At 40.2% G+C, this 12565-nt stretch overlaps 1 protein-coding gene across 4 annotated transcripts in view; it reads right to left on the bottom strand.

Annotated features, from left to right (window-relative positions):
• The window catches only part of tbc1d22a (TBC1 domain family, member 22a), a 130897-nt gene that overhangs the window by 78301 nt on the left and 40031 nt on the right, over positions 1 to 12565 (bottom strand). For all 4 annotated transcript variants that reach the window (XM_066723862.1, XM_066723864.1, XM_066723863.1 and 1 more), the window contains one exon: positions 11133 to 11247. In XM_066723862.1, coding sequence (XP_066579959.1) covers positions 11133 to 11247 — 115 coding nt within the window. The remainder of the gene's footprint in view (positions 1 to 11132; positions 11248 to 12565) is intronic.

The following is a 12565-nucleotide window of genomic DNA, read 5'->3' as shown; positions in this document are numbered from 1 at the left end:
TCATTAAGACATTAATTTGTGGTAATTTCCTGTCACTGGGATTTCATTAGAGGTAATGGCTTACTTACAAGTAATTATGACAGCTGCTGACACAAAATACATATAGTATTTGTATGTATGTATCTATATGTGTGTGTATGTGTTACAAAAACATACATGACCAGGAGACTGACTTACTCAAAGTGATCCCAATTATTAAAAATAGACTTCCTTAATTGTTATAAATTGTATTAGGTCAACCATGGTATATTTTAATATGCAAAAATGAGCAAAGTAGAATCTCTCTGAGCATAAATCTGTGCTGGATTTCAATTTATAGCTTTTTATAGCAGAGTAATTAACTAATGCCCCAAAATATTTAATAACCATGATTAGTCAAAAAAAGAAAAGGAAAAAAAGGAAAACTATGACTGCTACGACAAGGCACATTAATTCCCATAGATTATTTCAGTTCTTTAGTATTACTGAAGATATATTTATGAAGAGAAGGATAGTTACAAATGTCAAACCGTGACTTGAGTGTTCATTAATTGAAGCCTATCAATTTGACGCCAATTATTTTATTTAAAATATAGAAGATTACTAACAAAACATAACTAAGCAATCTTCCATAATAAACTGCATTCGCTTTAAACGCATTCGTGTTATGACCGATAAAGTTCCAGGAAAAAGAGTTTGGTAACACTTTACATTAATTAGGGACACTAAATGTACTGTGTACTTAGTCTACTGTAGTTTCCTATGTTGTATGTAAGCGCAGAGAAGGATGCATTTTAAGTGTATTTTTCGCCCTGTTCTGCCTCCCAACTCATTAAATATAAGCCCATTAACTTTCTCAACGGCACAGACAGCTGAATACATGCAATGCAACCACAGAAAAACAAACCCACAAAAAAAATGTAATGCACCCTAGACAATACTCATATGTTGTTGGAATATGCAGATCTGTCGTATCTATACTCCGAACAGCCACCTCTTATGCAAATCAATATCCTACACCTTGGTGAGACTTAAAGGACATATAGAAATTGAATTATGCCTCAGAAGACCAAAGCTGTAGCAGAAATACTAAAGTGCTATAGAGTTGGAATGAGGAGTTGAGAAGAATATAAATAAATAGGAAAACGCAGGCCTCTGAATTGCAATTAAGATTAATTATATACGTTTTCAGAAAGTCAATAAATATCAACTGTCCGTAGTTATTGCGTTTAGCAACGAGTCACGTTATTAGCAGAACAAACGGTTGCATTGACACTCTGGCACCAATCAAGACCATCATCAGAGCCATCAGACATTGTTATGAAAGTCCTGATCAATGCCAAAATGTTACAATAACAGACTATGTTGTTACAAATGTTGCATATGTGACTTGCTGTTAAATGTAATCGCTTGGATATGGACATTAATTAATATGGACGCAATACAATCAGTCTGTTGTGCCTTTGATGTCAGCTGGGAGTTTATTTGTTTGGTTTCTTGGAGTGCAGCTCTCTAATGTTCTTCAGATGTCAGTTTTTGGCCTTTTATTCTTATTTATGTATTTATTTTTGGGACTTTGAGGAGCGCATATATAAGACAGCATTTCAATTTTTTATATACCGTAAATTGAGACTGTAAACAAGCACACCTATAGTCCCATTTTGGAAGCGAATCCCTGGACACAAATGAAATAACTGAAGTTTCTCCCTTTATCTGTGGAGAGCTTTATCATTCAAACGTTCATTTTATCACCTCGGGTTCTTCTTATTCAGCTCACGAGTGTGTAACAGTCAAAAGAAAACATCAAGCTTCACTAGTCAGATTTGCATTTTACAATTTTTTATACTGCTCAGAGACTGCAATATTTAGCAGTCCTGGAAGCGGAGATGTGACAGAAAATGTGTGCGCAAAATCTAGCACTTACGGGGGGGAGGAGAGGTTGTTTTTACACATTACTGTATCTGTTATCCTCTCAGTTCACAAAGTAGGAACTGTTGATGATGTCAGTCAGGCAGGACACACGGATGCACAATCGATGAGCTCAGATAAAGCTTTGTTTGACATCGATAATCCCATCTCTTCTCAACTCGGTGCTGCAGCGAGGATTAATCTCAGGTTTATCACATTAGTCAAATATCTTTTTCGGTTTTAAGTTAAGTGAAAAACTTACAAAAAACAGAAACAAGTTTATAGAGCAAATCGCAAAGTACAAACACTCATCTTTAAAATCTCTTCCAGATTAAAATTGAATCAGATATACAGCAGAAACCATAAGAAAAAAGATGAATGTCAAAGCTGTATCACTAGGCGAGGGAGAGAATGACATCTGGTCAAGCTTTATTGGGCAAAAACAAGTGTAAAGGTGATGCAAATGGATGACGTTTCTTTTGAGGGGCAGGTGATGTTAACAGAGGCCCAACACTGACCAAAACATAAGAGCTAGTAAAGCCAGCATCTACTCTCAGCAAATGACTGATGAAAAGCTAGCTAATTAGAGTTAGTTAACGGAGAAATATGGACAAATTGGTGTCTGCTGTCCATAGATGGTTTAAACCGAATATTACCACAAATAAATATACACATAAAATATATAAACTTCCAAACATTTAAAAGTACAAATGCTCTCCTCACTGCATGAATCCAGCTTCAGAAATCACTTTGCACCAAACTCCTGACTTTCGCCCGTCTGAGAGCACCTGCCGAAACCTTCAGCGTGGGACTACAGTGACACGTTCATGACTAATGGCAGGCATTAACATGGCACTAAATGGGTTAGCTCATATCGTCTGGGGTTTCTCCATCTACTGACACTCCATCTCTTCTATTTTAAAACAGACGCCATCCAAAGAAAGTAAAGTAAAAATAAAGGGCCTGTGAAACCAACAGCAGCCCAGTTTAAAAATATCAATTAATTTCCCATTGCTTAAGTAATGGCACAGTTTACTGCCATCCAAGGTCCCTGAAGAAGGGGGTGGGGGGGGCGTCTGAAATTGTTTCTTTGAGGTGCTTAAAATTCCTTAATAATACCCTTTTTATAATTAGATATCCTAGTTTTAATGTCATTCACATGTCAAGGGTAATTAGATGATGCCTGCACCACAGAAGAGAGAGAAAAATATCTTTGAAGAGATGGAGGCTCTTGTGAGCAGCGCCTCCTCGGAGTCTTCTCAACGTGGTTAGATGAGGATCATTAATTACAACGATACGAGGACCATAGGGAAACCAGGAAGAGAGCGCATGCCAGAACTAAACTATGCAGCTCCCTTTGGAGTACATTTCTCCCCTCATAATTACATTAATTGCAATTAGCTTTCAACTCCTTCATAATTCTTTAATTTTGACACCTGCAGAAGGCCCTTGGCTTGTGTTCAACACCATTTTGCTGCCATCATTACTCAAACTCCTCTTTCGTCCCTGCTCTCGTGGTGCTTGATTTATCCAAGCTGAGAGGAAGCTAAACGTGGCGTTAAGAGACTTTACAACCGGACAGGTATTGCGATTCAAGTCTAGGCCGAGGAGTTGTGAATGATGTGCATCTGCTCCTCAGAGCTGAAGGCAACTGCTCTCGTCTTAAAAAAGTCTGTGTTGGTGGTGCTGATTGTGTAGGCAAAAGAAGAACTTACAACTGAGAAAAGTGAAGTCTCCTGTACAAGGTCCATTCAATCACAAGCACGGCAAAAGCAATGGATCACAGAACCAAAGTCATGAAGAACTTCCACTAAAAACACACCAACTATCAGGAAACATCTAATCTTCTGTCAAACTAAAATAATGACTCATAATAGTAATATATACTCATTAAGTGGTTAACAATACAGTGCAGTGAGGTGGGAACTGATTCATAGACATTGAGAACCCCTGGTGCCGGTTGCATAAAACTATTTTAGACTGGTCTTAATTTGACAGTTAGACTAGTCTATGCAAATTAGTCAGCATAAAAATTAAGACTGACTGAGACATAGCCTGAAAAGTCAGCCTCCTCACCTCAAGGCTAACTTGGAACTTCAGCCTATCTTTCCATTGAAAGCGCTGTCCGAGTCTACAGCGACAGTCACTGCTGCTGACAGGCAGACAGAGCCTCCCACTGCCTCACACATCCCACTGTCCCACACACACCGATCCCCACAGACACCACGACTGCTCCCCACACACTGCAATAACCAACTCTATATTTTACCTGCACTTCTGTCATCTCGAAACTCTGATTTGTATTATGTCTGATTTGTGCTGTATTTAGCACTTTTTTTTTTTGCTATCGTATCCTATAGCCTAAGTCTGGCAAAGGAATGAATAATATAATAATAATAATAATAATAATAAACTCTGCACTGAGTTTAGTGGGCAGATGTTTCCTCTTAAATTAGCACATTATTTAATAGTTCTCCTGTCTTTTACAGACTGCACAGCGCACATACAGTGGCTTGACAATGTTAACTTTTTTAATTTTATCCCACGGCTTGTGTTTGAATGTGTTACTGAAAGTTTCCGAAAATGGCGCCCAAATTATACATTTCTCTGCATTTTCAATTTCAATAACAAGCACGGATCATCGCTGTTAGAGAAACGTCTGCCATGTCTTTTTTTTTTTTTTTTTTTTCAGGTGTCTTAAATTTCCCAGAATGCAATGCGCGAGTGACTAAGTAAGACCAGTCTTAGACCAATCTAAGGAAAAACTTTTATACAACGGTCTTAACTGAGTGTCTATCATTAGTAGGACTTACACCGATCAGCCATAACATTATGACCACCTGCCTAATATTGTGTAAGTCCCCCTTTTGCCGCCAAAACAGCCCTGACCCGTCGAGGCATGGACTCCACTAGACCTCTGAAGGTGTGCTGTGGTATCTGGCACCAAGACGTTAGCAGCAGATCCTTAAGGTCCTGTAAGTTGCGAGGTGAGGTCTCCATGGATCGGACTTGTTTGTCCAGCACATCCCACAGATGCTCGATTAGATTGAGATCTGGGGAATTTGGAGGCCAAGTCAACACCTGGAACTCATGATTCATCAGACCAGGCCACCTTCTTCCATTGCTCAGTGGTCCAGTTCTAATGCTCACGTGCCCATTGTAGGCGCTTTCGGCAGTGAACAGGGGTCAGCATGGGCACCCTGACTGGTCTGCGGCTACGCAGCCCCAGACGCAACAAACTGCACTGCACTGTGTGTTCTGACACCTTTCTATCAGAACCAGCATTAACTTTTTCAGCAATTTGAGCTACAGTAGCTCGTCTGTTGGATCGGACCACACGGGCCAGCCTTCGCTCCCCACGTGCATCAGTGAGCCTTGGCCGCCCATGACCCTGTCGCCGGTTCACCGCTTTTCCTTCCTTGGACCACTTTTGATAGGTACTGACCACTGCAGACCGGGAACACCCCACAAGAGCTGCAGTTTTGGAGATGCTCTGACCCAGTCGTCTAGCCAATCACAATTTGGCCCTTGTCAAAGTCGCTCAGATCCTTACGCTTGCCCATTTTTCCTGCTTCTTACACATCAACTTTGAGTACAGAATGTTCACTTGCTGTCTAATATATCCCACCCACTGACAGGTGCCATGATAACGAGATTATCAGTGCGATTCACTTCACCTGTCAGTAATCATAATGTTATGGCTGATCGGTGTATAATTATACTAAGACAAAGACTTAGTCTACGTTTATGCAACCTGGTCTAAACTGTAGGCTTTCTTTCCCCAAAAATGTCACTTGGTACAACCATTTATCAGGTGAGATCTACCGGACACTTCATAGTGGAAGCCCAGATTCCTCTTGTTGGTTTTTTTTCCGCTTAGTTTTGTATTGGACTACACAAGCAGGGAGAACAACAACAACAACAAAACAAGACACTGGATCAAGGATCACACCTGGCAGGGAGAAGGAATGCAGAGGCCTCTGTAATCCATAACCTTCAGCAATTGAGTTGTAGTTGGTGGTGCCTGATGGGACTCTGCTCAGAAACGGCGCGACGTGAGGAGCCGTGCCCCGCGCTTCACACGAACACAGACACAGACGAGTGGGGGTGCTGTGCTCCTCTAAGTGTAGAAAGCGCACTGTGGGAGCCCGGCGCAGAACAAATCATTAATAAAGAGAACTGCCCGAGGTGCACTGCACACATCCAGGATGCCACGGCTTTACTGTAAGGGTTAGGCCAGCAGTCGGCTTTTCTAGACGTTGTAGCAGTGAAAGCACAATCAACGGAGATGTCTGTCGATGAGTTAACGTCTTATTTAATGTTCATAGTCAATGTGTGTAATGAGGAAACATGATAGTTTGATAGACATAAATATTAGGTTTATATAAAGACTGCTGGATGAAGGCTCCCCAAGATGTTTCCACTTTGATCTACAGCTTCTCTTTTCCACGTCACGTCTGCAAAGTGTATGATTTCATCTTCCCATCTTCTGTGTGTTCGTCTTCTAGATCTTTCTTCATCTCTTGGGATCTATTTCATATCTTCCCTTGTCTATCTGTGTTCTATTTTTCTTGCAGTGTCTGGCCAATTTTCACTCTTTCAGTCATGTCACACATTTTGGTTTGTTCTCATATCCATTCATGTATTTTTCTCTCTCTTCTTCTTACTCCAAGCAGACATCTTGCCATGCTCCTTTGTGTCGCCCACCGTTTCTGTAAAAGTTTGCATTAAGTGACGCAGGTAACTGAGCTCTGGTAATATGCATTGATCAGATACTTTTCTGTTCAGGCAAACGAGTAGATTTCCTTTAAACAGTTTGCATAAATGCACTCCATCCCATTTTCAGTCTTTTGATTTCTTCCATAATATCTCCATCTGCACAGATTAGTTGTCCAAGGCAGACATAACTTCTGACTTCTTCGAGTATCTGTTGATCTACTTCAATTTTCTTAGAAATAACAAAGCTGTTCATTTTAAGTCCAGCTGTTTTGCTTGTATCTTAAAATTGAAGCTGTAGATTATAGATTTGAAGACTGCATATATGTAAGTGCAAAGACTGGTTAGAATAACAAAGGTCTCGGTTGCGTATCCAGATCGTTTCCTCTTCCCCTGAAAGCTCATATATATGTAGACCACAACACAACTTTGGAGGTTATGCAAAGACTGCCTGCAAAACTATCTGTTAATACAATGTCAGATCAATATAACCACTGTGAGAATAAATAAAACATGACAGTCCATATTTGCTCCAGTTGTTGTTGCATCAGTAAAGCAGTGGCAGGATTTAAAATCAGCACTTTAACTGCCAAATTCATAAAAAATAGAGGTAATACACATGAACCATAATAAATACATTCTTGAGGGGGGTCAAAAAGATTGATTCGCCTACCAAGGGGTAACAGGACTGCAAACGTTTCTGCTAAGGGAAGTTGCAGAACCAGTTAACAATACAAATACAATCATAATCATACTAGTTACAGTGTATATTAAATCAAGTGTCCTTCATGCTGTCCAAAAAAAAAGACATTTTCACTTGTCACATCAAGCTACATAATTCCAAGACTAAGACAAAGAAAAATGAATAAAATGATCAAATAAAACTAAAAGACAAAACTCAAAAGTTCTCTAAAGCAAGAAAACAAGAAACACCGTATGTTAGGAAATTGATTTTCTTTGAAATAACATATGGCATTACTGTAAACCTACACTGCTCCAGAAATAAATACATCTGGTCATCTGTCTTCATATGGCACAGTGGAAATCATACGGTTCGTCTTCAGAGAATGGTAAATGTAAAGAAATGCAACACAAAAAAGTGTAGTATTTCAGGTATGAAAGTTATTCTTGCAACGGACAACTGCAATTAATTAAATTAAGACAAATGAAACCAGGTATGAAAGAAAAGATGACATACATTTTTAATCATTGGATGTTTCCACTGTTTGCTTTTGATCCCGCAGCAAGTAAATAAAGATGGAGTAATTCATTGTAATTGTAATTAAGTACATAATCATCACACATGCATGCACATCGTTTTTTAACCACCAAATAACAAAAGTGCTTGTGTTTGATTTCGATGTTTGAATTATTGGAACGATATGAACACAAAACAAGTCCTATAAATATATTCTGTCTTAGCTGGATCCGTTCAACTAGTCCTATGGTTGCAAGAAGCTGATTGCAAGAGACGATGCTGTCTGAGCACTCGGCTAAACAAACCAGCTCTGAGCTTAAAAGTCAACTGCACTGTATTTGTATTTTTTTGTGGGGGATAATGATTTTTCTTCATTAGTATTTCAATTAGGTAGCATTTATCACATTCTGGAGCTTAACTTTTGATGATTAGTTATAATCCGAGAGAGTTGAGACAGGCTGTCCCAACTGAAAACAAATTGCAAATCAATCATATAGATCACATAGTAACGTTGTAGCATCCACACCCTTCATCTGTTACAATGTTATGCTTATTAAATAATCAGATATAAGAGTCAGGGCAGGGCTGTGTAGAATTTGGACTTTGGTTCATTCGATCAGCTGGGCATACACAATTCTCTAGATTCAATTGGGGTTCAACAAATCTAACATACATTTCTCATTGCTGTGAGGGTCATGTGTTCACGCAGATTTACTGAACCACAACTTGTATCTATTCTATGATATAAAACGTGAATTTTCCCTAATTATGTCTATCAGTTTGGCGAGGAAAAGGTTGCACTGCAAACCCTACGCCATATTTATGAAGAAAAAGAAAACAATACATTCTATTCGGAAAGCTATTAGCAGCTGTGATTAAAAATGTTTAACTTAATTATACATTTTCAAAGGAAAACTTTTAGCTAATTTGCACCTGCGCTTCAAATGTAAAATATTGACTCTGATCTGAAGGTGTGATGCTGAAATGTCACGTCGCGTCTGACAGGAGGAAACCGGGGAGGAAAATATGTTAAAGCTATTCAAATATTGTTGATATAACAGATCTGTAACGGAAAAAAGTTCAATTTATCGTGCTGATAATTGCAACACATTTTGTTTCCCCCTTTTCCTGTCATTCAAACATTAATTTACACCCTGGTAATTGGAATATGTGAAAGACTTACTGCATCAGTGAGATTCACCTAATAGTAAATTCCAAGCGTTATTGCTCCTACAGATCCCTATAGGCTGTGTGAATTTACTCCTCCTGCCAATGCAGCACTAATTACGACTCCGGCAGCACAATGGCGTTCATGTACTGCATGCTAAGGAGTTTCCACGATCCACGCAAAGAAATTAATTTACTTCTCTTCTCCTGCCTTTCTTTCCCAAGCATGATCGCACTCTCTCATGGTTATAAGGAGATTAGGACACGTAAATAAAGCCAATGCTATCTTCGCTGCCTAATCTTATTTTCATTTGCTCAATTATTTTGTGTATTTGAGGGTCTATTACGGTTCGGCGCAAAAGGAGACTCGAGGACCTCGGGGGCAACCAGGCATGCCAGCCCACAGCATTACCAGTGCACCGTTAAGTAAAACCACCTGAACGAACTCCACAGGTCCTACTGATGGAGAGATGGTGAGGCCTTCGCTTGGCATCTAATTTTCCTTCTCTCTTTCTTTCTGGAGCTGAGCTGCGTCCCAGTGCTGCAATCACTTAATTTAATAGGGCACAATCAGCCAAAAATGGCCAACTCGCCACACAGACTATTTGATTTGACTGAGAGGACCGTCTCGCCGGTCTCCGAAGTTGTTACACCCAGCAGGCCGCTCTGAAATATACGGCCCGTGGCTTTGATGATGATTAATCTCGCATAACACAATCTACCCGGACTCTGCCGCGGAATGGCAGGTTCTCGGAAACAAAGTTTGAGAGCGGAGAGATGCCACTATGCGTGCCATCACTTTGAATTTCCTCTCCTTTGTGGAGAGAAATCGCTCCCGCTCTCGAGTCGCTCGTCCCAGCGCGGTGACAGCTTCTGCCAAAGACATCATTAGACAGCACTTCAGATTCGAGCACATGAAAGCGGAAATCTACAGTCTGCAGAAAACAATATATCAAAACACGGTGTTAAGTGTCTCCCCGTTTCCTTTGAAGGCCCGCAGGTCTGTTCCTTCCAGACTTATCTACAAATATGGGCTTGACAACAAAGATATCACAAGCTTTGATGATCTAACACGAAGACTGGATTTGATTAAATTAAAAGTAACAGTCGCAGGGTTCTCAAAGAGAAAATAAATACCGTTCCACTCAGCTGAGACAATACAATACCTCAGCGTCTTTTTTTTTTTTGGTGAGTTTTTTTGCGTTTCATACAAAAAGAAAGTTTGAAATTCCAAAGCTCGACACAGTGGAGGGTAAACAAAACCACACTGAGTGATATAATGAGCCCTCTGCAAAGAGAGGCACAAAGCAGTCATCTTCTCATTATCAGATCATGCTTATTAGGATTATCGGAGGGGGGGAGATGGTCGATATTACGCCGGACGCGTTTTAATACTGTTCATGAACAGCAAACGAATGAAAAGCGAAATGCATTTTCAATTCTCTCCGCTGTATCTGGCTCGGAAACACTTGTCAAGTTCAGTATCGTTTGTTTTGCGTTTTCCTGTTTAATTCTTATTATATTTCTGTTTCAATTAAGAAAGCGAGAGCCTGCCAAGCGCAATCCGACTGTTCCGGGATCATTAACAACGTTTGCACTATCTATCAAAGGCGGGGGTAAGAGGTGAAGCCGCGGGCCCTCTCAGGAGTGGGGTCCTATCCTACTTAAGAGATGATTAGGGAGTGTGCGGCAGTCGCTCTCATTAGTTGCTTAGCAATGGGGAGGCCCCCTAAGATGAACAAAGTAAAAGGAAACAAAAGGGGGAAAGTATCACCTTGTACATCTGAGTGATCATCTCTCAGCCGGGCGAAGGGCGCCACGTCCTTTTCTGCGCCGTGCTGCCAGGACGCAGACCGAACGAGGGTACGTACGCACCCAGGACCCGTGATTAAATCCCCCCCGGTGCCGTCTAACTCTGATAAATGCTCCGAGACGGGGGCATCAACACACCTCTTTAGCGGTGATTACTTACAAGGCCACCAGAAGAAACGCGTCCGAAGGCCGGGTAGGTGACTAAATATGCTTCCCGGCCCACGAATCCATCTAGAGAGAAGAGAGGGAGGCCGATGCTCTCTTTCTTCCCCCTGACAGAAGGAGAGAAGCTTTCTCTGAAGAAGGCGTCGCAGAAAGTGAACCCGTTCGGTCTGGTGTCTGACATACTCACCGATGTACTCAAAGACGTAAACAACGAAGAAGGGGGTGACGAGGTCGTTGATTCCTTGGACGTATCCGCTGGCCGGGTGCCGGATGGCCCAGATGAACAGGATGCGCTCGAAGATCTAAAAGCGACAAAATAAATCAGTTACTGTGATCAAACATGTAAATTAACAATGAAATGACAATCAAATTATATGGTTAAAATGTCTGAACCCAAGACTAGAGTAAATAACTTGAATCAATGCTGTTCTCTAATGAGTAAAGTTTCATAAATACAGTGGATAACAAACTAATTTATCGGTTATTCTGCTCAAACTGCTGTGACGGACAGGTGTGTCGTTTTCAATTAGTGGGTGGGTCAACGTTTTGTTTAAATCCTGCACTTCACAACGGCATTAAGGACAGATTTATAAACAATTTTTAATCGTGTGAATCGTAAAAATAAAAAAATAAAAGGAAAAAACTTTTTTAAAAAGCCATGCGCGGAGGAAAAGAGATGATTTGATAAGCACAGCCACACGATGAAAGTGAAAAATCTATGAAATGATAAAACATTTAAAATATCCATTTATGGCTAGTCATCCGTGATAAAAAGATGTGTGCACCAGTTGGAATGTAGTATTTATAGATTTAGGTCAAGGTAAACTAACTTCTGTTACTTGATCAAAGGAATGAACAGCTTAGGATAAAATAAATCATGCACTTCACTACCAATTTTTCATGTACGTTTTCGCCTGTCTCTCCTCTTCTGTATATCAAGGACTTTTTTTCAACTCCAACTTTTTTTCCCCACGTCTTTATACTAAGGCAAACACTTCCATCTTCATTAAAGGCAATGTCTACAAGGTTTTTAATGTTTCACCTTGCTGTCAACTTCCTGGAATTAAAAGAGGCTTGAAGTTCAACTTAAATCAAGCAGAGAAATGTATTTCCATTTTTTTTTTTTTTTAAGGAATCAGAGGCTTGGCATGCAAGACGATACATCACATGCGGTGAAGTTTGGGGTCTTGTACTTGTCATTTATAAAAAATCTCATTCCTCAAATCATACAAAATACACCTAGGTTCGTTTCTCCGTGCCTGGATTCATTTTTAAAATGTGAAGGGATATAAAAATAAAAAAAGCCAACATGTATGATATTCACATCACTCCAGCCAAGTTCTTTTCATCATCAAAGTCGCATTAATCATACTCAGTGGGGGGACCTTGGTAATGCGTTTTCTCCCTGAATGATCCTCTGTGGATTTCAAAAGAAAAGGCCGGCCTAGCCCTCTGCACAGCAATCGCAAGACTGAGATTGTTCACCGAAACAAACTCCTAAAAACACTACAAACAATTAGTGTAGAACTGTCTCACTAACAGAAGCCAGATATCCTGATAATTCACTGTCTGTTAAACGTCCAAAACACAAAACAGTCTTAGAAACAGCAAGGCGTTTAA

The sequence above is a fragment of the Amia ocellicauda genome, chromosome 15 (genome assembly GCF_036373705.1).
Source record: "Amia ocellicauda isolate fAmiCal2 chromosome 15, fAmiCal2.hap1, whole genome shotgun sequence".
NCBI lineage: Eukaryota > Metazoa > Chordata > Actinopteri > Amiiformes > Amiidae > Amia > Amia ocellicauda.
Note: the sequence above shows the minus strand (reverse complement) of the source record. Positions and strands in the feature narration are given on the sequence as shown.